The sequence below is a fragment of the Oxyura jamaicensis genome, chromosome 2 (genome assembly GCF_011077185.1).
Source record: "Oxyura jamaicensis isolate SHBP4307 breed ruddy duck chromosome 2, BPBGC_Ojam_1.0, whole genome shotgun sequence".
Lineage (NCBI taxonomy): Eukaryota > Metazoa > Chordata > Aves > Anseriformes > Anatidae > Oxyura > Oxyura jamaicensis.
Genome location: NC_048894.1, coordinates 52,085,531 through 52,109,455, shown reverse-complemented (window position 1 = coordinate 52,109,455; position 23,925 = coordinate 52,085,531). Strand labels below are relative to the sequence as shown.

At 38.7% G+C, this 23,925-nt stretch overlaps 1 protein-coding gene across 6 annotated transcripts in view; it reads left to right on the top strand.

Moving 5' to 3' along the window:
* RNF182 (ring finger protein 182) overlaps positions 1-23,318 on the top strand; it is a 31,105-nt gene extending 7,787 nt beyond the window's left edge. For 2 of the 6 annotated variants that reach the window (XM_035319140.1, XM_035319141.1), the window contains one exon: positions 20,079-23,318. In XM_035319140.1, the coding sequence (XP_035175031.1) occupies positions 20,315-21,052 (738 nt within the window). In that variant the 5' untranslated portion in view covers positions 20,079-20,314 and the 3' untranslated portion in view covers positions 21,053-23,318. Of the gene's footprint in view, positions 1-1,728; positions 3,508-14,291; positions 14,365-20,078 lie in introns of those variants that run through there. The other 4 variants (XM_035319144.1, XM_035319142.1, XR_004748602.1 and 1 more) reach the window with 4 other exon arrangements.
* Positions 23,319-23,925: the final 607 nt, after the last annotated feature.

The following is a 23,925-nucleotide window of genomic DNA, read 5'->3' as shown; positions in this document are numbered from 1 at the left end:
ATGTATTAAGTTTCTAGTAAATCTTATGTCATCTGTCTGTTAAGAATAAATGAATCTGTCTTATGTGACTGCTTTGCCTGTCTCTGTCACCTGACAGGCAAGTTAAAGCATTTTATAATCCTGGAATGGAGAAAAAATGAGTGTATTGATATTTCCCTATCCTTCCCTTGGTGTACTCCCAAGACAACTTGTCCCGCAGTGGTATGCTGTGCTTATGGACTTAGCAACATTTGCATTATAAAGATTATTTTTATGAATTTGTTGTAATGTGGCCAACGCAATTGAATCATGCTGAAGTTGTTAGGGATTGAAGATAATTTTTGGTGTTTTTATCTGTATAAATATAATGCTTCAGTAATGCATCTTGATATAGTCTTATTAAAATACAAGTTCTCATTGATTTGGGGACAGGGAGGAGGGAAGCATGTCACCATAATAAGTAGGAACTTCCTTGGGGTTATTCTTTTTCATGCAGTTTTCTTATTCAGATGTGGCTATGAATAAGTTAAACAGCCTTCTGAATTCATTCCATTAAAATCAAGTCTTCTGCCTATTTTTCTGTATCAGTGAAGTAAAATTATTCATAAAGAATGTTTGTCAGTAGTACAGGTCTTGTAATTTGTTTTTCAGTTTTAATAACATTAATATCACGATGCTTGATGTCGTATATGTCTTGTGTATATATATATTTGTGCGAGTGTATATTTGAAGTTCTATAGGTCTCTTGAGAGGGCAAGGTGGCTTTTCTGCAGTTATAGTCCACACAGACACAAGCACATACAAATTTATATATGCTACCCTCTCAAGAGAGCTATTGTATTTGCACAATTTAAAATACTAGTGCGTGTGTGTGCACACATTTATATTTGCCAGATAGGCTAAGGGTGTTGATTGACATCACAGATACACTTGTTGCTCAAGGCAGAGAAACAGTTTCACACAATATGACCAGTAACGAGTGGCTTTGGACATAATTCTATGTAGATGTCTGAAAGACAGTGTCTACCCAGTGACGTAAAAGTAGTAATAACTTGTAACAAGCAATAATCCAATCCTGCTGTATATTTGCTACCTCCTCCTTTACCACTTCACTCTGCATGTCTTTCAATGGCAATTTTGTGTCTTTAAACTTATTTTTGTCACAACTCTTTTCATTTGTGGTCTGTGTGAGTGCAGGAAAGCCAAACTCATTAGAAAGCAGATTTTTGGGGGGAAAGGATTTTCAAAGAGTTATTTTAAATGTTGTATTTTGCTGCTCACATACTAGCAGAGTTGCGTAAAACACTCATAAAGGGCAAAAAGAAGCCTAATATAACACTATGACAAATAGTAACTCCCAAGACAGAAAGAAAATACACAATGGTCAGTGTATGACTGTCTGTATTGAGAAGTAAGGTCAACATTGCCCCACTACTTCTGGCCCAGAACTCTATTTGAACAGTTATATTTATATTGGGAAGTTTGGAGAATTGGGGTGAGAGAGAGCTTCAATGAACCCTTGCTTTGATGTTTGTATATGCATAAAATTAAAAAGTCAAGTGTGTGTGTATAGCCCTTGCTGTACAGAATTTAGGGTCTAAACAGACAGAAGTACAGCAGGTAGGATATGTCAGAAGTTGCAAAGAAGATTAATGTTATTTGGCATCACTTTTTTAGTTGAAATTGATTGGAATGGTGTTCTCTTTTTTGTGCATTTTGTTCTTGTTTTTGTTTTTTTTTTCTTTATAGGAAAGATGGAAGAAATGGGTCTGTGGGGGAAAAATATGGATGGGGAGAGGGATTTCTGGACTGGTGTGTAGATGAGAATGAATTTCTGTTCTGGCAGTATGCCTATTAAAATGTCTAACTTTGGACAACCAGTACACGCTGCAATGATTATAACAAATTTTGTAGAGAATACATTGAAGGAGTGTGGAGCTCTCAGATAATAGACAAAGCCTGAAAGACTTGTTGAAAAATTCAAAGTGAATCCATAGATTGCAACATCATATTGTTCCAAGGGGAGAAACACTTCTTAGGAAAGCAATTTCATCAGCATTCATAGCACTTAGCAGTGGCACAGTTCCCGCAAAGCCTGCTCCAGAAATGGCATCATTTGTCCACACAAGGCCACTTGGACTGGTGCGCAAATACTGAGCAGCAAACTCCGCGCAAACCCAGCGGCCTCTCTCTCCCAAAGAAAGTCTCCAGTCAGACACGTGAATGGGTATTGAACCCTCTGCAAAAGAAATTCAGCATGCTAGGAAGCAGACAGCAAGCAGCGTGCCTTCAGCAATGGGCAAAGCTATAACAGGCAAGCCACAGGGAATTGTCATGGCTGGAAATGGGCAAAGGCCTGGGGCCTGTTCGCATGAGCCCTCTGGTACCCACAAGGACACTGACAGAGCTCCCTTCCTGCCTGCAGCTCCAGATGTTCACAAAGCTGTCCGTTTTTGTCCAGTCTTTCTTTCAGAGTAGCAAAGAAGGGCGCTTCCACTGTCATGATGGAGATGGTCTGCGGAGAGCTGGAGGCCTGGAGCTAGGATCTGCAATGGCATAGCACTGCTCTGCAGTGCCACATGCCCTGGGAAGACTGGGGATGAAAGCTGTGGCCATTGCACTCCTGCAGCTGGCCTTTAAGCTCTGGGGTATGCTAGGCAGATAGACACACCAGTTGTACTACTTTTAGAGTTTCTCCTAGTTACCTTTTGAGCCTATAAGGGCAGTTGTAAAGGAAGAGAGGAGCAGAGAGGCATCTTTGATCTCCCCCACCTAGACTGAGTGAATTAGCTAAATGGTGATTATCTTGCATTGTGCAATCATTATTGTTCATCACTCTGGCAGGCCGGAAAGAGCAATCATCATAGTTAACACAAGGCATTGTGACAACAGCATTGCATCCCAGCTTTAAACTGTTTACACTGAGCTTCTCTGTTACTTAAGTAACTCTCTGATAATTCTGTTAAATCTTTATTTTCTTCCGTCTTGAATCAACATTTAAATAGACATCTCATGTCCTCTGGCTGAAGTGGGTTTGGGTAGGGGGTGGGTTTCTGTATTTGTGTGCACACCTCCCTCAATATCTTTTCAGAGTACTGATTGTAGTACACAACTGTGACCAAATACTTTTCTTGAAATGTCAGGTACAATAACGTTTAGCTAGAGGATTTCATATGCTACTTGCAAATGAAAGCATTAGCTTATCAAGGTAACATTTAAAGAAATATATTGAGTTACTTTGGCATTTTCAGAAATGCTGTGTTTTACGCCAGCTGAACAGCGGGCATTAGCAACAGTATTCTACCTGGTGTGATTTCTTTTATGAGGAGATGGTAGTGCTCATTTTCAATGAGAAAATAACAATCTCAGTTTTTATCCTGGAGTATTGTATATCTCTGTTTTCCCCAATGTACAGTAAGGTATTCAGAAACAAGGAAGCATAGAGTGTGGGAGGCACCATGTTTCCTCCTCGGTAACCCTTCCTGTAAATGCACTGTATGTTAGCCCTGTTTTTGAAAATCAGAATCATGAAAGTCCTATATTACAAAGAGAAATATCTGAAAATGTGAGCATTCATGTAAAACGCATGCAGAAACACACACACTTACCTATATTTGATGCAGTTCATCAAATGCAGTTCATGCATGTTCATGCAGTTCATCATGCAGTTCATGCATGATTCAAATAAAAATATTCAGTGGTCTTGTCTGTGTGGTCTGTGTGCATCTTTTAATGTTCTTTCACAGTACCATGAATGTGTGATGAATAAAGTCCCATGGATAAAGACAGGCATACAAAAACTCTATTTTTGCTAAAGCTGAGGGCACTCTCTTAATGGCCAGCCTCATCTTAGAGGTAGAAAGGAGATGGATAACTTGGAGCCTAATCATCCTTGAGTGTGGCAGTGACCCAGCTGGCTATTTCATATAGCTAAGGGGTAAAATGTCATCTGCCAGATGGACTTGGGGTGTATTTAACAAATCTAGGAGCCAAATCTAAGAGGACGTTTCCAAGCTGGTGTGCTCTTAATTAGGGATTGTTGAAGATGAGGATGAATTCAATAGCTCTGTTTCTCTAGAGCGGCACAAAGTGATCTGTACTGGCCACAGGAGGCAGATGTCAATGCCTGTCAAACTTCGCATATACTCTATTCAACTTCCTGCTGTTTTACAGCCTTGTGTGGCTTTCAAGACCTTCCTCATCATCTTGTTTCCTTTGTGTGAAGGGTAGCTGTGTGGGCATGAGAGTTGTCTTTTATCTGCCCCCAGAATCAGTGACAGAGCCAGTGGGGATATGAGCAGGTTCTTTTCAATGAGTCAGGCTTAGGAATGTGTGCCTAGCGGGGTTGTGGATAGGATTGTGGACCTTATCACTGGAGACATTCAAAACTGAAATGGATAAGGCCTTCAGCAAATACACCCTGAGAACTGTCTCTACTTCCGTAGAGAATTGCAATAAGAACCTTGATTGATACGAATGGGGTGTGGAAGCACCAGAAGGAACAGCAGGAGCTGTAAGAATAGCTGATGATGACACCCAGATTAGCAGATCATCAAGATCACAGCACACATCTGCATAGGTGCAATTTTTCCAGACACCTATCAGGTTGTCTGGAAAAAAAGTCAATGAGTAAATCCTGATGACTCACAAAGGTGGGACCCCACAAAGGTTCACTGTTGGTACCTAAAGACAACAAAAGACAAATCCAGAGCAGCAAATGGTTGCCAATTGAAAAGAAACTGGGATGTAGGATGAGGACTGGATAGCTGGCATACCTCGTCCACCATGTCATTGCAAGGAATGCATCTTCACCCTGAATGTTGGGCAGACTACCTAGTTACATACATCTTGGTGCAACTGTTACACAGCATTGCAATATTGTTTTCTAGACTTTTCAGGAAGTGAGGTTTGGACCACACATATCCTCATGAGGTTCCTTACGATATAAACTGCTCTGTCATTTTGTGATTTAACTGCAGGAATTAGTGGAGTATGTTCCACAGACTCCACAGCACAGGAGGTAAGATCAGTATAGCTTTATGGTCCTTTCTTAAATCTCACATTTGGGGTTTTGCTTTTGTTCCAAATACTTATGTCCTCACTGGAAACACTTAAAGCTTTTGGTTTTCTTTTTTAAAAATGGTTTTGAGTCAGGCAAGTATAAGAAAAATCCTGAAGCATCATCAGAGCATGAAAGTTACAGTTTCATTTTCCCAAAAGGGGTTGTGTTAACCATCTGTTAAATAATCTCAAGATTTGAAAAAATTCCATTCAGTGGGTCTTTTTGATCAGGAAGCTGTAAACCTCTGAAGTTCAGGGAGCTGGGACTGAAATGTCATCTCAGTCATTGCCTGAGATGGGATCAGTCATAAACAATGAGGATTATGTAGCCTCTTTAAAATATTATATATATATATATATATATATATATATGGTGCCCAGACTGAACTCCTCACTTTGCAGGCTTCATCTCATCTTGTTTTTCATTGTGCTGAGCTGACTCTGAGGCTTGAGCCACGAATTATCTCTATTTTTGATCTCTGCATTAACTCTGAATTAGACCCATGTTATTTGGAATCATGCATGTCTGTCAGCTCCACTGCAGCCCAGGTGTTGTGCTTGTTAGTTTGGATGTTTAAGTTTTGTTTCTTTACAAGCACTAAAAGACTTGTTGTGAATTCCATCATCCACTCCTTGCCCACTCTTTACCCCTAATGGAATTTCCTGTTAAGAGAACCAAGCCATTTGTCATGTTGGCCTGATAACTCAGGGAATAAGTGCTGTGAATGTGTCTCTTCCATACATCACTCCCCTTCCTCCCCCAGTCTCTCCTGTTTTTTTGGTTGGTTGGTTGGTTGGTTGTTTTTTGTTGTTGTTGTTGTTTTGTTGTTTTTTTTTTGTTTTGTTTTGTTTTGGTTTGGTTTGGTTTTTTGTTGTTTTTTGTTGTTGTTGTTGTTTTGTTTGTTTGTTTTTTATACCTACTATTTTGCATCATTGAGCTTGGTTTGGTAGTGAGAGAATTTGGTTATACAACAAAATCTAAACAGCTTTATCCTGCATTTTACTTTGGCTAGTTTTCTAGCATTTCCCTGTATCTTTTTTATCTTTTTTTTTAAAAAAAAAAAAAAAAAAAAAAACACTGGTATTTCCAGTATCAAAATGAGGTCAGGATTTTGTTACTGTGTCTTCTCCTGCTTTATCATTATGTTGCTATTTATCATGTTCATTCTCATCAGCATGGTAGGCAACAGAAACCAGATAATTTCTCCATTTATTTTTACATTGTTCAGTACCAGATTTTCCTTTTGCCGATTTTTGTAGAACACACAAAATTTTCCTCATCTCTCACCTCTGCCTATGGCTTAATATTTTCTTACTTCGATTCCTGTAACTTGTAGCACAGAACCTGTACCCTATTCCTTACCAGCTGGCTTGACAATTTTATTGCTTCCCTTCCACATACCTAAACCTCTTCTAACTTGTCTGGCCATCTTCCTAAACCATCTCATTCTGAATCTTTAAAACTCACCATAAATTCACCTTGTGTATCAACTCAAACTTGCTTTTTAATACATTCAACCTTCTTTCACTGTATGGGCTTCTGCTCCTTAGCCTGCTGATTTAGAAATTTATTTCTGTAGATTTTCTTTACTTGCACTTACCTCCCTCTGTCCACTCTATACATAAGACTCTTTCAGATTTATCATACCACTGCTGTCTGTTTTCTCTTGATTCAAGACACCCTTCTGTAAGGATCCCAAGAATCTGAGAGAGCAATCTTGCAAATTGTATTTTGTTCAGTGTTGCAGACACGCAGCATCACTGACTCAATAGAAATGAGTTCCATGGCTTTGCACAGGTATAAGCAAGGGTAAGAATTACTGCAGAGTGCTTAGAAAAAATAGTGGGCATTTACTTTGAAGGGACTTTTTTGTTCCATTTAAATTCAGTGCTTAAGGATGTTCTTATTAAGGTGTCATTGCAAGATGTCGTCCAATCTTTAAAGGCAATTGTAAGGCATAATATTTAGTTTCCTTTTCTAAAATGAGTCAAAAGCTTACCAGGTGAAATGGTTATGGATTGCAACTGCTGGTGAGTAGGATCTTTCAGAAGCCAATGGTGTCGTGCTGCAGTGGTTCCACCAGTTATATTCACAGAATATGAGACAAATGAGACCAGTGTTTCATTTGGACATGATACCAGTTCTGTGTGAGTACATCAAATACCGATCGAACATTGTGTGACTGAAGTAAGTCCTTCAGACTCGATATCCTGCCAGTGAGGCCGGCATAATTTGTGTATTCATAAACACCATCAGTGAGATCTTGTCTGTTCCTTTCTGCGTGTCCCAGTGTATTAAAACAGGTTTATCGTTTTGGGTAGGGAACAGCATCCCCCAGTTTTTATGAATTACTAAATGACATCACATTTCTTTACTGTAGATGTTTCCTGGCTGGATTTAGATACCATAAAGCACAGATGTTTGCAAGACTTCATAATGTGTGTGTATAAAAAAATATAATTGCATGCAGATAACTCGAATATCAGAATACATGCACTGCATTTAGAACAAGAAAGCAGCTTTCTCTTCAGCAGTCAATCGTAGATGTGTATGTAGAACTTTTTGTTGTTTAAACACGTAACGTAGCATTTTCAACTAATCTGGAAACTGGTTAACTTGTTTAGAGATAACCTTGTCAAAGAAAAGTTGCTCCTGTAAAGCCATAACTACAAAAGATCAGTTTGGTCATTTGTCCTGATCCGGCATATAAAGCTGTGGTCATTGCTGTGTGACATGTGATTGGCTTTTTGCAGCAATCATTTGGTCTGGTGAATCCACTTAACGCTTCCTCTCTGAGTAGCTGCTTCTCCCTCAATCCACCTTTTGTCTTATGATCCGTCCACATAGCAGTGTTCTGTAATGGCCTGCGGAAATCGGCATCTTGTCTGGCAAAAGTCACAGCAGCTAAAGTTTCTCAAACCTACTGCAAGCCTTGTTGCTTCAATTATGCAAGACATTAATTAGCATGACAAAACGTAGAAATCTGGCATCTGAATGGAGGAACACCACCAGACATGATATAAATAGCAACATTAGTATAAAGTTTTGAGTAAGTGCAGATGAAAGTCTCCATATCAATTACTTACTAAGGATCTGTTGTGGCAAGGAATCTCATGAGGAGTAAGGGATCTCTGCAGCAGACATGACCTTGAGAGGCATCCCTGCTCAAGGGGAGACCCTATTGCGCAGCCAGCTGCCATGCAGAAGAGCTCAAAGGGCTCTTGGCCTGCTCACTATTTATGGGGTACGATGATGGACTAATAGTCATACTGGGTTTTGGCGCATGCTCCGTTGGCCCTCAGCTACTAAGCAAGATGTCTGTCGGTTTCACCAGCACCCAGTTTAAGCTGATGGTGTGGCCGTCTCTGCATGAGCAAGGCCTTGGGTACAACGGCCAGTGTTTGAGCCAGGTAGTGGCCAGACCAAAGGTGGGTGGGGAGTATGGGAAGCACACCATCACACCAAGTTATTCTGAATCTCCTAAGGACCAAGTTAACTTAGCTCATGCAGGACAGTGTGTTGTTACAGCTAGGTTACTTCCAGTACCAGATCTGGCTCAGTTATATCTACACCGCGCTGCAGTTTGAAGCATAGATGTACCTGCTGTTGCAAAATATGCCCACCACAATTAATGGGAAATGTCCTTTAGGGTGTGCTTTCTGAGGGTGCCCTCTAAAAGCAGAGAAGGACAGATACAAGCTCACAAGTAGAGGACAAATATAAGCTCAGATGTCCTCAGGGAAAAAATATTTGACTCTGGAGAAGACAGTAGAACAGGATATCACTCAATTTCACTGAGCTCCTTCTGTCAAGAAGCCAAGCCCAAGGATAAAGGTACTTGAACTTGCTATAAATTGTGGTCCATGTTTGCAGAGATGTGAGAAAGTCACAGGGTCACAGTGGATGCTATGCTGCCTCTTGAACTGATTATTAGTGCAATACTCGTAACCTTATCAGCCATGGTCTAGTAGGCTATCAAACAGCAATATGCTATATTGGTGCTTCAAATATGGAGCTTTCCATGGAAAAGTAATAGCATAAATGAAAACCAATGCTTCTCACCTGCTAAAAAGATACTATGCTTCAGTATTCTTTTTTTCCTAAATCATCACTTTCTTGCAAATTATATGAATTCAGCACACTGGAAATGAAGGCATATTGAAATATGTGTTATCCTGTAATGTCTAGTAAATAAGGTCACTAACTCATCTTTCTAGTATCCCTTCTTGGAAAAGAGACTTATGTAGTAAATAGGAGTCTCTTGAATGGTCCAGTTGCTTGTAAAAGGAGAGCAGGAGAGCTTTGTTAATACAATTATTTTACCAAAAGGTTGTCATTTAAAGCAATTGGTATTTTAAAATGTTCTTGGTAATGTTTCTGTTCTATAAAAATATCTTTTAGTAGAAGGCAAGAAATGTTTTTAATTTCCTGCTTTATTCCATAAACCTCAGCCAAGCTGCTCAGTTGTGCTACAGTACTAGAAAAACCGATAACCTTGGAAATATTGACTAAAAAGCTACTTTGTTGCTGGGATTTTTATTATGTTAAGGGAAATCCAGAATTTGTGGTCTATTTTCTAGTTTGAACTTGCACTAAAATTTCCATTCATCATGTCCAGTTAAGAAAATACCAAGATCTGGTCTCAGCCATTAATTCACACTAAACCAGGTAAATAGCTGAGTGTAGTAAATCTCAATGGACTTTTTGTTTGTTTGTTTGTTTTTAACCTTTAGAATTCCCTTTTATTATTTATTTCCTTTCTAATTAGTTTAATAGACAAGCCATGTTTCTGAGTATGATTTGATTACATCCAAAATTCCTGAAGCGATGTTTTCCTTTTCTGTATTTTGTACTTTAAATGTACTCAGTGGGCACCATTCAAACATTTTGATTTAGTTCAACATTTCAACTGTTATATAGTTACAAATAAGATCAAAATGCCATATGCTCTGCTCAAAGCAACGACAATTTCATACCCTCCACTGACTTAGTGAAAATTGACCAGTCTAATTCTTTTGGATGATGGAAAATTAGGAAAGCCCAGGTTGTCCTTGTCCTAAAATAGAATTAGGCAACTCTTGCTGAAACACTTTTTCCAACTGCTTTGCAGATTCAGATTGATCGGATTCAGATTTGATTGGATTAGCTGCTTTTGTGGCAGTATATTCCTATCAGAAACACGTGAGAGGGATGCACAATCTAAGCTGCTGTTGTTTGTTTAAGAGGATTCCTGTATTCCTCAGTGGCATAAAATAGAAGTTGTGCCTATCAGTTGACACAAATCAATACAACTCCTTTCGTTGGTTCTTTATTTTTTCATGTACCAGTGTCTAGAATTACAGGTGTGCACACAGTAACTTTTCTGAGTATTTTTCTAGTTCCTTTACATGCAGTAACCGTGCAACTGTCAATCACTGCTAGGCCGAAGTGGAGTTCCTGTAATACTTCTTCATTTTCAGCAGAAGCACTCAGACTTAAAAAAAAAAAAAAAAAAAAAAAAAGGAAGAAAATTTTCTTATGACCATACAGGTCACAGATTGTAATTTACTTACTGTTAGTATAAAAATATAACAATACATTTTTCTTTTTTATTGTTTCAGGGAACTTTCATTACCAAAGAAAAATGCTTTTTAAAATTAGCTGAAAATAAGGCTGGTTGGTAAAGGGTAATAATATCAAGTGCTTGGAAAAAATAGGCAGTTAAAAGGAGTTTAGTACATTTGTAATATCGTTTTCCTTGTACATAAATCAGGCCAAATGGCCCTTTTACTGCAGATATTCAGTAAGAGGGATACACACATTATAGTCAAAGCTAATGTTCCCCATTGACACTTGTATATTGGGATCATTCAGTTTCCATGAGCGCAGATGAAGACATACAATTTATCTTGTTGACAAGTGGTAAAGCTCTAATAATACTGTATTTTTTCATAACGCCTGGATTTTTATGTGTTCGCTCTTTTAAAAAATATGTAAGATTCTTAAACATTTTTTCTTAGTTATATCATTGCTCTTCTAATCTTACATAATGCCGTTGAGTGAAAACAGAATATATGCCATTGTTTGACATGCCATCTATTGCTATATTGCCAGAATAATTTTCATCCCAGCCATAACAATTTTTAGATATGTGCCTTAAGTGAATTAAATTAAATACTAAAAGTACAATTCACTATATCCAGGTTAAATTCTTGTTTCTTGAGACCCATCCCTTTTCTTTTCAAACTATTGGAACAATCTATAATGCTGGTGGACAACTAGGCCTGGAAAAGTTGTTTGTAAGTGTAAATCCCTCCCTTTTTACTTTCTGTTTGTAATAACCTATCTAGATAAAATACAATAATAAAACCTTTTTATATAGTCATATCCTCAAAAATATCTGAAACAGAATGAACCAACTTAAACATCCTGAAGTGTTGGGCAGATTGCTCTTAATGGCAACAGAAGAAGAAAAAAGTACAGATTTGTTCTATTCTGGGATTATTTTTAGTTCCATTAGGACAAAGCTAATGTAACATTTCCTGTTTAAATCTTATTTTGAAGGTTAATTGGAACTTAATATAATGCATTAAAATGGTTCCCCTGTGTGAAGAGGAATTTCTCATGGAATGATGTAATCAAGATTAATTTTCTGTGATTTTGTCTCACCTGGTTGCTACCAAATTATATAACATAGAAAATATGCCCAAAGAGAAGAAAACCAGTTCAGTCATATATAGGGGATTTTGTATGTCACTCAGTATCTTCTAGTGCAACCGTATTTTTTTTTTATTTGTTTGTACTTCTGGACTTCTTTTAATTGCTTACATTCAAACATACAATAGCAAGCAAAACAAGGAGGTAAACTTCCAGATATTCTGAAATCTAATATAAAATCGCAATGTCTTTTAAATAATGTCTAATATAAAGATAAATGATAGACATATGTGGAGGTCATATATTTAGATATGCCTATAATAAGAAATACTGGGAAGCTTTTTACTTCTTTATCATTTTGTATCTTTTCAAGTCGTATTCTACAATCAATGTCCTATAGTCTCTTCAATTCTCAGAAGAGCTTTTAAAGGACACACAAAAACTGAAGAAAAAAATTGGAACTCCATCTTAGCGGAGAAAACAGCCCCAAAACACCCCTGCTACCAAAGAAGAGAATGTCTAACCTTTTTCTAAATTAATGATTTTAAGGTAATGAGTTGTGACATGAAATATTTTCTTACTGGAATGGATCACTTCTTGATTTCAGAGTCATAAAGGAAAAGGCATTGTCAGTAAGAAAACAGTACAAGAGAAAATGCTAGACCAGCCCAAGTAAGCAGGTTGTGAATTGATTAAGACATGTTAAAAAAGTAATTCTGTTCAACAAGCATATTTCTAGAATTAAACTTGTTACCATTTTAGATACAAATTTCAAGCCTTTTCTTTCTACTTATTAATTTAATATAATTAACAGTCGGTTTAAATGGACAGCTATTAAACGAGCAGATCCTTTGTCCTTTAGTGGTTTTATTCTTAAAGAGGCCACAAAGCAACCCATAGCCGTATGTCACATTAAGTAGTCATGCAGCATATTGCTATATAAATTGCTCGTGAATTATATATTAAAAAAAATCCATCCCAAGAATTATTGGAAGAGGTTTAGCTTGTGTCTACAAGCCTAACTAATAAAGCATTTCTTTTCTACATCATAGTCAGTTTTAAGATTCATATCAGTACTGTAGTAGCCTCCAGCTAGAATGAAAGTCATTCATGAATAGTGTGGTTTCAATAAGGCATTCACTGTTTATTCATACTGTTTCCCACTACTACCTGACACATAATGCAAGTTATTGCAATAACAAAAAAAGTATTGCAAATGATATTGCTGAGAGGAAATGGAGTCTGGTGATATTGAATGTGTACATGCAAAGGCTGTAGAAGGTACTCTAAGAGCCAGTATCACAATATAGAAGAGAGTGAACCCTGTGTCAGCTGAAAATATATCTCTGCTTACTTTCCAGATTGGTGGGGGTGCAGGAAGAAAAAACTCAAACACGTTAACTGTTTATTTTTATTATTACTATTTTAGATGATGCTCTTATGTTCCATGACTTCTTACGCTAAATGATCAGAGCCCCATTAACTCTGCTTTGAAAGTGAAAAGCTCTGATCTCCCAACTTTGGTATTTTTTTTCATATTATAGTATGGTAGAGGATTAAGAGAGATCAGGCAAGGACTCTAAATGTTTTAACAAAAACTTCTTATAAAAATAATTGTATTTGATATTAGTTATTTGTGAAGCAGTCAATAATACAGAAATATTTGTGTGTATTGCAGAAGCTCTCTTCTGTGTATTTTGGGGGTTTCTCTGAGAAATTACTTCTTTGCCTATCCCATTAAAAGGTGCTTTCATGAAAAGGCATTTTTCATAGCAGTTTATACAGCTGACCATAAACTAAATGTGGCTCAGTATGCCGTATTCTGTAGCTTCTGTGCAAAGTCACACATTGATGAGCACTGACAGGGAAATGCCCATTGTTAAAACCCATCCAATGTTAGTAGAAATGTGGCATGAAGCAGGTTGGACATGCAATAGCTGCTGGCACTTTGAATGTACTCTATTCAAGTGTGAGATTAGCAAAGCAGTTTGGTTTTTTGTTTTGGTTTGTTTGGGATTTTTTTTGCATTGTGCTTAGCACAAGCTGGAAAAATCTAGTGCAATGGTCATTTCCTGCTGAGTCAGAATGCTGCAAAGCTGTTTGAATGTGAATGCAGTGGTCCACTGGAGATGGTTGTTTCCTGGTCTATGCTGGAGAAGAGGCTGCAGTTTGTTTGGGGAAGCCAGAAGTGATCAAAGAGCTTCTTTGAGTTTTCTGAAGGAAAGTATTTTGATATGTTTCTAAAACCCTTATTTCAAAACACAGTTTCTCTCCTTAGCTGCTTTGCTATATTTTTTTTTCCAAGTGAATTTCTAACATTTGTGAATATGTGGTTGCTGGAAGAGATAGCACTTGAGAGTGTTTAGCACGTAATATTGAAAGAGGATAGAAAATAACAGATCTGTAAAGATAACTCTGGATTACTTAACAGAAGTAATTTTAGTAAATGGGATTTACCCAATATATTTCTCTAAACAGAAATCTTAGCATATGGGTATTTCCATCCAAACCAGAGAAGTTGGACTACTTTCTCTCTTTTAGCAGAATCAGACTGAAAGGTCTCCCAGCTGTATTCCTGCTTTACTACTAATTTTGTTTCCCTCCCTTCCACCAGTTTTTCCCCGTGTGGAGGAGAATAGACATTTCCTTGCAAGTGAACCTTTGCAAGAACTTCTTTTTCTTGGAAAGTAAGTCTCTATGTATTTATTTCTCTCTCTGTACTTTTTTCCTTTTCCTGTTCCCTAAATACACTTGGCTTGCATTTAGAAGAAACACTTTGAAAACCTTTCAGAATATCACTTTGAGTAGCTCTATGTATGATGATATCATATGCGAGTTAATCATTGACCTTGTGTTAATTTGCCAATATTTCACATGTAACCTATGATTACATTAACAGAAAAGAAGTGTTAGAGATAATGGATAAAAGGTTGGCTTGATAAACTGGGCAAGGATGATCTTTCATTAGAGAAGGGAAGCACGAATTTCCCATTTTCTTTGCCAGGCCAGCATGACTGAGCTCTGATATTGAGAGTTTCATCTACAACTAATTGTTTCTGGCCCCTCATAAGCACATGTTGCCTACAGAATGTTTGATAGACAACTGCAAAGAGCAGCACACTGCACAGCCCATTCACCTCACTCCACACCTGGAACGAAAGCCTGCAGCCTGCTTCCAAGCCATGATTAGTAGCAAACTGACGGATGGACAACGGCTCATTTAGACTGGTGTAGTCCATTGCGCTCTCTCTGGCCATGTCTGGGGTGGCACACAAGAATGTGCTGTTTTTATTCAGTCTGGTTCTGTGGGTGGCCTTCTCTTGCTCTCGGGGGGTGATACTCCCCCTGCTTCTGGGGCAGCCCTCCAGCAGTCTGCTGGATCTCTGCAGAGGCTGCTGTCATTCTTCTGCCATCTGCTCGGGTTGCATCTCTGTCTTCAGCTTTTCTCCCTTTTTAGTAAAAAGGTCAAGTAGATCAGACTTCAAGGTACAGGCCAGGTGGCATGGGGAAGAGAGGGAGCTGGAGTAGCACCAGGACTAAAGTGAACAGGAATGATGGATTCATTGCTGCAATCCTCACCAAGACAGAACTCTTACAAAAGACAAGTGCTTGTCACAGTATAATAGATCCGCTTGTTCTTGGGTAAAGTGCAATGGATGCTGTTATCATTGAACACGTGTAGCTTTTTTATATTTTGCTCTAAAAGCTGCTGTTCATAATAGCCACAGGACTGAAAAGTTCTGCAGCTGGACTGTGTTGATCCCATCATAAATGTTCTGTGGAAGACAGAATAGGAGAAGGTATCTAGGCTTTCTTAAAAGGAAAGAGGGATCATCTACAAGACATGTTTAGCTACACAAGCAACTGTCGGCCTGATACCACAGTCAAAAAAGGGACAAAGCTGCTCATACAGACCACATAAAGTGAATTAAGGATACCAGAACATTGAATCATGGAATAATCAAAATAATAGAAAAGTGTCTTAAAGAGAAGAGGAAAACAAAACACAAACACACTCCATTTTTCTGCATAGTACTGCAGCTTCTCTTGGTTTCAATACACACAGCAAGCAGATGTATGTGAATTGCTACCTTTTTGGTGGGGAACTGGAATTCAGAGGAGCACCAGTTCATCTGTTCCCTATTTTAATTCCTTATTCTGTCAGTTTCTAGTAAATACTCACCTGGGATACATCTAAAAGACAAGGCAGAAAATCTTAGACAATAGAATAGAAGTTGCTTGAAGGAATAACAGTTGGCCATATTTCTCAAGAAATTTCTAATTTTCTCAAGAAATTGAGTCAATTTGAAGTCAAATTTCATTTAAATTTTTCAGTTTTCTGATATTTTTCCATGTCTTTGGTTGGAGAGCTTTTTAGGGTATGTAGCATATTAAGCTCAAAAAGGTGTCAGTCTTCAACATAGAAAAAATGAATGGGAAAGTAGGTATTGAGGAAAAAAATAGAAAATTCCCTAAGAAATGAGGTAAGAGAGTAAGATGGAAGCAGCATCGAAACACAACAGATCTGAGAAGGTAAAAAGAAAATAAGTCTGAATACTAATAGGAATTAGTGGATAAATTTTTGTTTTCAAAGGAAAGGGTGTATAAATGCAAAGTAGTGGTCAGTGCAAATTGTACTAGAACACATAAGGAAAAATGCAACATCTAAATCAAAGAAAAAGGCAAACGATCGATGATGTTTTAATGTGTTAATACGTTCTGAAGAGGCTGTGAAGAGAAAAGTGTGCTGAAAGTATTTCTTTATTGTACAGTACATACAGTAAAAAGTTTGAAAATAATTCGTAGAATAGCTTATGAATGAAACTACAATAGGAGGATCATTGTTGTCTGGAAATGAAGGAAATGATCCCAATTTGCTATTTGGGACTTGGAACAGAGTTTGTAACTCCTTCTATTAATGCTAAATTTGGCAATGTGATGCCAGTCTGCAGGAAGGGCAGGAAGGAGGATCCAGGGAATTACAGGCCTGTCAGGTGACCTCAGTGCCAGGGAAGCTCATGGGGCAGATAATCCTGAGTGACATCACAAGGCATGTACAGGACAACCAGGTGATCAGATAACCCAGTCAGCATGGGTTTATGAAAGGCAGGTTCTGCCTTACTAGCCTGATTTCCTTCTGTGATAAGATAATGCGCTTAATGGACAAGAGAGAGGCTGTGGATGTTGATTACATGGACTTGAGCAAAACATTTGATGCTGTTTCCCACAACCATCTTCTGGAGAAACTGGCTGCTCATGGCTTGGACTGATGTACTGTTTGTTGGGTGAAAACCAGGATGGATCATGGGCCCCAAAGGGTTGTGGTGAATGGAGTTAAATCCAGTTGGAGGCTGGTCACAGGTGGTGTCCCCCAGGGCTCACTACTGGGACCAGTTTTGTTTAACATTTTTATTAACAGTCTTGGTGAAGGGATCGAAGGCACCCTCAGTAAGTCTGAAGAGGACAGCAAGTTGGGTAGGAAGGCCAGAGGGATCTGGATAGGCTGGACCAATGGGCCGCATCCCGTTGATCAACAGGTGCTGCACTTGGGTCGTAACAACCCCATGCAGCAATATAGACATGAAGAAGAGTGGCTGAAAAAGTTGCCTGGAAGAAAAGGACCAGGGGCTACTGGTCGACAGCCAGCTGATAGTGTGGCCATCAGGAGTAGGGAGGTGATTGTCCCTCTGCACTTGGCTCTGGTGAGGCCGCACCTCAAATACTGTGTTCGGTTTTGGGCCCCTCACGGCAAGAAAAATATGGAGTTACTGGAATGTGTTCAGAAAGGAGCAAGAAGATGGTGAAGGGACTAGAAAGCAAAATATAGGAGGAGCAGCTGAGGGAACGGGAGCAGTTTATTCTGGAGAAGAGGAGGCTGAGGGGAGACCTTATTGCTCTCTACAGCTGCCTGAAAGGAGGTTGCAGCAAGGAGGGTGTCGGTCTCTCTCCTCAGGTGCCAAGCAGTAAGGGGCAAGGCAATGGCCTCAAGTTGTGTCAGGAGAGGCTTACTTTGGATATGAGAAAGAATTTCTTCACTGAAAGGGTGGTTAGGCCCTGGAATAGGCTGCCAAGGGAGGTGGTGGAGTCACCATCCCTGGAGGTATTTAAGAAATGTGTGAACACTTCGGGATATGGTGTATCAGTGGGACTCAGTGGGTCGGGTTGATGGTTGGACTTGATCTTAAGGAACTTGTCCAACCTGAATGATTCTATGTTACTGATCTGAGTTCACCTCAGGCACAGAAAATTAATGATATTCACAATGTGAAAGTTCAAAACTGTAACTTTTGTTTCTTGGCTTTTTTCTTAACTTTTCAGCAGTACCTGGCCTTCACGTGGGTTGGCATTTCACTTAGGTCTGTTGTGTGGGTTTTTTTTTTTCATCCTCTGGTATGTTTGTATCTGATGACATTTATATATGCTGAAAAGTTATCTAAAAGATGATATTTGGAATGAAATAAAAAGGGTAGTGGATTGAAGAAGGAATCCTGAAGTGTAATGAAGGATAAAGGATAGGTTACAAGAACAGTAGGAGACATACTTTTTGTCTTGTAGAAGATATTTACACTCTGAAAGTTATTGATCAACCTTGTGTTTGCATTGCCTAATTTGTGGAGCACACTACAAATATAGTCACAGTATGAATAATAAAAACAATGGTGAGGTAGAGATGAAAACTAAAAGCGCTAAAATAAGGTGGAAGAGGCAAAAAAAAATAATAAAATAAAAAATGAATGGGGTGGGGATGATATCTGTTATAAATTCTTACAGAAATATGTTTTTTCTTCACTATGTTGTCTTTTTTTTTTCTCATCAATGCATTGTCTGTAGTGTTAACATCTTTGTTTTAAAATCCAGTAAGTGTGTTTTAAAAATTCAGTCACTAATAGGCCTAATATTGTGCAGAGCATTAAGAGACAGAATGGCAAATACTCCAAGCACAGTAAAAACAAAAAGCCCATGAAAGAAATTTTACTATACATTGTGGTTGGCAGGTAAAATGCATTGATGAAAGGAGCATATGGCTTGAAATAGGGAACTTTTTGCATTGTAGGCGTGAGTAAAAATTTACTAAGGAAGACCTAAGTTATACTAAAAGGAACCAAACATTTTCTAAAACTAAGAATCAAGAAACAAGTTAATTGAAAGAGAGATACTTTTTTCTTATTTCATGTGCAATAAGTTTACTGGTAATACAAGAGGCAGTTGGACCCAGGTGCTGACCCACACCGTTACCAGGGCAAGTTCCTTGCTACAAAGACTACCCTGGCAGTGAAGGGAAGAGCTTGAAAGCCTGCAAAATTGCAGTGTCACACCCATCTTTGTGAGGAAGCATCTGCTTGAATCTGGGAGAAGTTTATATCCTCTGGCAGACATCACCATTTTGTGAATTCTGGTAATTATAGCTCCGCGTATCCCTGGTTAATGTTTTGTTTTTAATACACGGATTATTTCCTGAAGATACGAAAATGTGTGGTTACATAATGTGACAAAACATTTGTTATGGGAGGCTGATGTGTCTGGTGGCAAAAACACTGCACAGGATGGGAGTGCAGCGGAGCAAGCATGCCACAGGCCACTCCTTAGCAGAGGTGTGAAACAGCTGTCACAGCCATAAAACTCTTGAAAGCCAGTACATCTGGAAAATGCCCTTGAGAGACACGTTAGCCTTCACCCTAGTGTTTTCATGATCTCTGATCGGCCCAGTGTTTGGCAACTATATGAATAGACAGAAAAAGGAGGTGTTCCACAAGCAGCAAAATTAATAAAGCCTGATCATTTACAAATTTGACATATCTCCCCATATACTTCTTTACAGTAGCTACAGTCATTTTCTGTGTCCCCTTCTCTCCCTAAAACTTCAATGCTCCAGAGTATCACCAGTTTCCTCCTGTGTTGTGCTCTCTGCTTGAACATCAGGCAGCACGTGGCCTGTTCAGAGCAGAAGCTGGCTGCGTGCTGATTGACCATTGCCCTCCAGGAAGAGTGATTGTTATAAACCTCTCCCACCTCCTCTACCCAACTGCTAGTGTTCACTACTTTTTTAGAAACTTAATTATCTTCACTACTGCTGCACCTCTGCCAATTTGTTTGAAATTGGACAGCAGGTTCAAAAGTTACTGAGAAAGACAAAAAGCACCAGAGGCTAGGTCTCATTTCCTTAGGAAACCAGGGTTTAAACAAGCAGTCACAGGTCTGTAATTAGATTGCATCTTCTGCTGAGAATTTTGTGGGCTGAGGGAATCAAAGTTACTCACAAAGAAGTTTATCAGCATGACATAGGTCTCATATGCCATGGAAAAAAAAAATACTGTGGAGGTATATTTAGCAAAGGAAGCTAAACTTATAAAAAGTATAACTTCCTTGTTTCACCTGCTTTTTCCTTTTTTTATTCCCACAGAAATTCCTTGTTGTCTTTTTCAGATGGATGCCTGGCTAAGAGAGGACATACAGTACAGAATCCCTAGCAGAAGCTGAAAATGGATGACTTCTACTGATGCTTTTTGATAGCTTCATTTCCTTATTTCCTGTTTGAGATGGGTGATACGATCATCAGGAAAAAGTTCTAAAATAAGTCTGAGTGATATCTTCATCCCTTGACTCCTCTTTCCACAAATCTACAAATCACCAGAAGAAATGACCAGTCAATTACCAGAGGAGTCTGTGGAGACGCAGAGCTCAGATGAGCTTGAGTGCAAGATCTGCTACAACCGCTACAACCTGAGACAGAGAAAACCAAAAGTGCTGGAGTGTTGTCACAGAGTGTGTGCCAAATGCCTTTGCAAGATCATAGACTTTGGTGACTCTCCTCAAGGAGTCATAGTATGCCCATTTTGCAGGTTTGAAACGTGCCTGCCAGATGATGAGGTTAGTAGTCTTCCTGATGACAATAACATCCTTCTGAATTTAGCTTGCGGGGGAAAGGGAAAGAAGTGCCTACCAGACAACCCAACAGAACTCTTGCTGACTCCCAAAAGGTTGGCATCTCTGGTCAGCCCTTCTCACACTTCTTCTAATTGCCTGGTTATAACCATCATGGAAGTACAAAGAGAAAGTCCCCAGACTCTGAACTCGACGCCCGTGGTGGAATTTTACAGGCCTACAAGTTTTGACTCTGTTGCAACTGTGTCCCACAACTGGACAGTGTGGAACTGCACATCTTTGCTCTTCCAGACCTCAATTCGGGTGCTAGTTTGGTTGCTAGGTTTGCTGTACTTTAGTTCCTTGCCTTTAGGGATTTACTTACTGGTATCTAAGAAAGTCACCCTTGGGGTTGTCTTTGTAAGCCTTGTTCCTTCGAGCCTTGTTATCCTCATGGTTTATGGCTTTTGCCAGTGTGTTTGCCATGAATTTCTAGACTGCATGTCTTCTTGATAACAAATACAGTGAAATAAGGTGCATTGCCATGTGTAGCATAGTTGATTTAGCCTGTCTCTGTATTCTTATTTATTCTTATTGTTGTCCATCCCACTAAATGGAAGCAATGACCCATGTTACACGGTCCTTTTTTATTTGATTATTTATTGTTTTTTTGTTTGTTTTATGTTTTAGCTAAGTAATGGGCATAAAATTTACATGCAGAGTTTAATGGGCTGAGTTGTAGAAAGGCATAAAGGAAATTTGGTGCCTGCTGCTGCTGTCACTATTCAGATGAGTAGATCTTTGCTTTGTATTGGCTTGGTCATGTAAGTTAAGGCTGCAGGATCTGCTCTAGAAGGAATGAGTACAACAGGCACCTTTCAGTTCAGAGTACAACATCTCTTAATGCAAAGCATCTCATGCTCTGGAATATCTGTCATTTCTGATAGCAAATGAAATCACTTTGTTAGTTAATACTAGAAGAAAAATAACTTACCGTTTCTTTTTCCAGTACTTGTTATAGCAAAAATATTTGTGGGATGCCCAGTGGTCAAAGATTTTTTGTGTTCTGAGACACGAGGAACCTTTTCTTCCCCCCATGCTAAAAATGTGTCTCCAAAACACTTTCCCCAAACAGAAGCCCACTTTACTTGCCCTGTAGTAGCAGCTTCATCTGAGAAGCTACTGTTAATAAGTACTTTCACATTACTCATTACCCAGCCACACATTTGCTCTCTTCAGGGTGTGCTTTTTAAGTGTGCATACCCCTTAGTTTTTCTTTGATGGTTCGGAGATCTGCAGACTTCTCCATCTGTGTTCCATAATGATTACCTTCCCTCCCAGCATTTCCACCACCACACGACATTTCTGACCCATTAGTCCTTGTAACAGATTGTCTGACCAATGTCTTGCGCAACTACTTTTGGGTAGTTAATGTGGAAAATTTCCCTCATGTGACTTCAGCTGTCATGGTAGATCTTTATTCCTGATCATTAGGAAATGAACTTGCAACGACTAATCACATTTCAGAAAAAAATCTGAAATGGTTAACACGGCTTTGTGTTTGTTTTTGTTGTTTTGTTTGCTTTCTGAGCTCACAGAATGGACGCTGTAAGGAGGTACTACGACTTTGGGGAGGATTCTGTTTAGTGCATTGTCCTTCATAATGTTAAATAGCCTGAATTCCCTCTGTCACCCTTGTGAGCTGACAGCACCCTAGATATGGCAATTAGCCTGACTGGACTAGCTGAGTTCAGAAGAATTCCTGATGACTTACCATTCCACAAATACAATCAGGCCCTGTAAGGTTTGCTTTTATGTTGCATGGTTTAGGCTACTTTTTCCAACTATTGGAAGACCATAAAAATAAGAAATGTTTAATGCTTGTGTGTATAACTAGGTCTAGTCAACACCACAGCTGCAACTTCATTTTTCTGAGCACAGCAGGGTGAAAACTGAGAAGAAGCAGTTGATCAGTGCAAGCACAGCTTTTGGATCAGGCGCAAGATTTAGTAATCTCAAGGCAGTGTAAGAGGGAGACGGGTTGGCTGCGTGAAGACTGAATGTATGGCCTAACAATATATTCTTAGAGCAAACTGACTTTGGTAAGAATGAGAAATGCCAACAGGAAAAGGAGATTATAAGTGGTTGTTGTGTCTGTCAATGGGATTTGAAGTCAAGTTGGTCCAATTTTTGTAGATGGTACAGATGGTGTCTACGGTTTCATTCCTATTGAAATCATGGGGAAAATGTGGAAATGTGAAGGTCCTGCTTTTCTTGACACTCAAGTTTATAATAGTGCATATATATGTGTGTGTATGTATATATAGACACATATGTAAGAAGAAAACATAGCAAAATACTAGTTTTCAAGTGTGTGGAGTTACAGAGCTGTGTACTGAATGATGAAAGGAAATGTTTCAGACTTTTCTGTAATCACTTGATAACAATTAGAACTAAAATACTTTCAGAATTCCTAGAAATGACTATTCCGAAGTAATTGTTTTTAATGTTTGTTGTAAAGCACATTTGGTAGAAGAGCTGTCATCTCCAATCCAGGTATACTGCAAGGTTTGACTCATCTATGAACTCATAAATTTTAAATATCCAATAACAATCATGTCAAAAAAGCAAGAAAGATAGAAATCTACGTGATTTAATAGTACTTCATAACTTTGGGAGAAGATGTATTTGTAGTGTTAGGGCTTTATGTATTTTAGGGTTTGTTAAATCTGTCTGAATATAATATCTCTAATAAAGGGCTGGTTAATACAGGAAGTAGGTTTTGCAAATGTGTGATGTATCTGTATTACCTCTGTACAACGTGTCTGCAGTGCTACCTGTTGTCTTTTCCTTTTTCTTTTCCCATTTGATTATGATTATTTTAGCTCCATCAGTAGGTATTTTGTACTGTTTTAAAACAGAGCCTAATGTTGACAGGATTGCAGTGCTTACATATCACAGCACAAATAAATACACTTGTTATTATACTTCACTATTTTTAAGACTGCCAGAGTTAAATTTATGCTGTTATTTTAGACTGTGCTGCAATACTAATCCACTCAAAAATGTGAGTGCAGGAAAACGTACTGATTGTGTAGCTATTCCGTTGCTCAGCCAGAGCACGTTATTAAAGCTTCAGTCTCATAAAATTCCTGTATGGCTTATAATATGGCCATTGAGAATTGCCAGGAGGTCTAAATCTCAATTATTTGTAGAAAAGATGTGAGAAGATATTGCTGTGAGGCTAAGGCTAGAAGAACTTCAGCTATTGCTATTTAACTCTTTGCATTCTCTGCCACCCTTAAGATTCAGAACTGAAAACTCATGACCTGTGTCCTCTGTAGTGGAGTAGCTCTGCTGAAGTCTGTATAAATGGGGCTAGAACC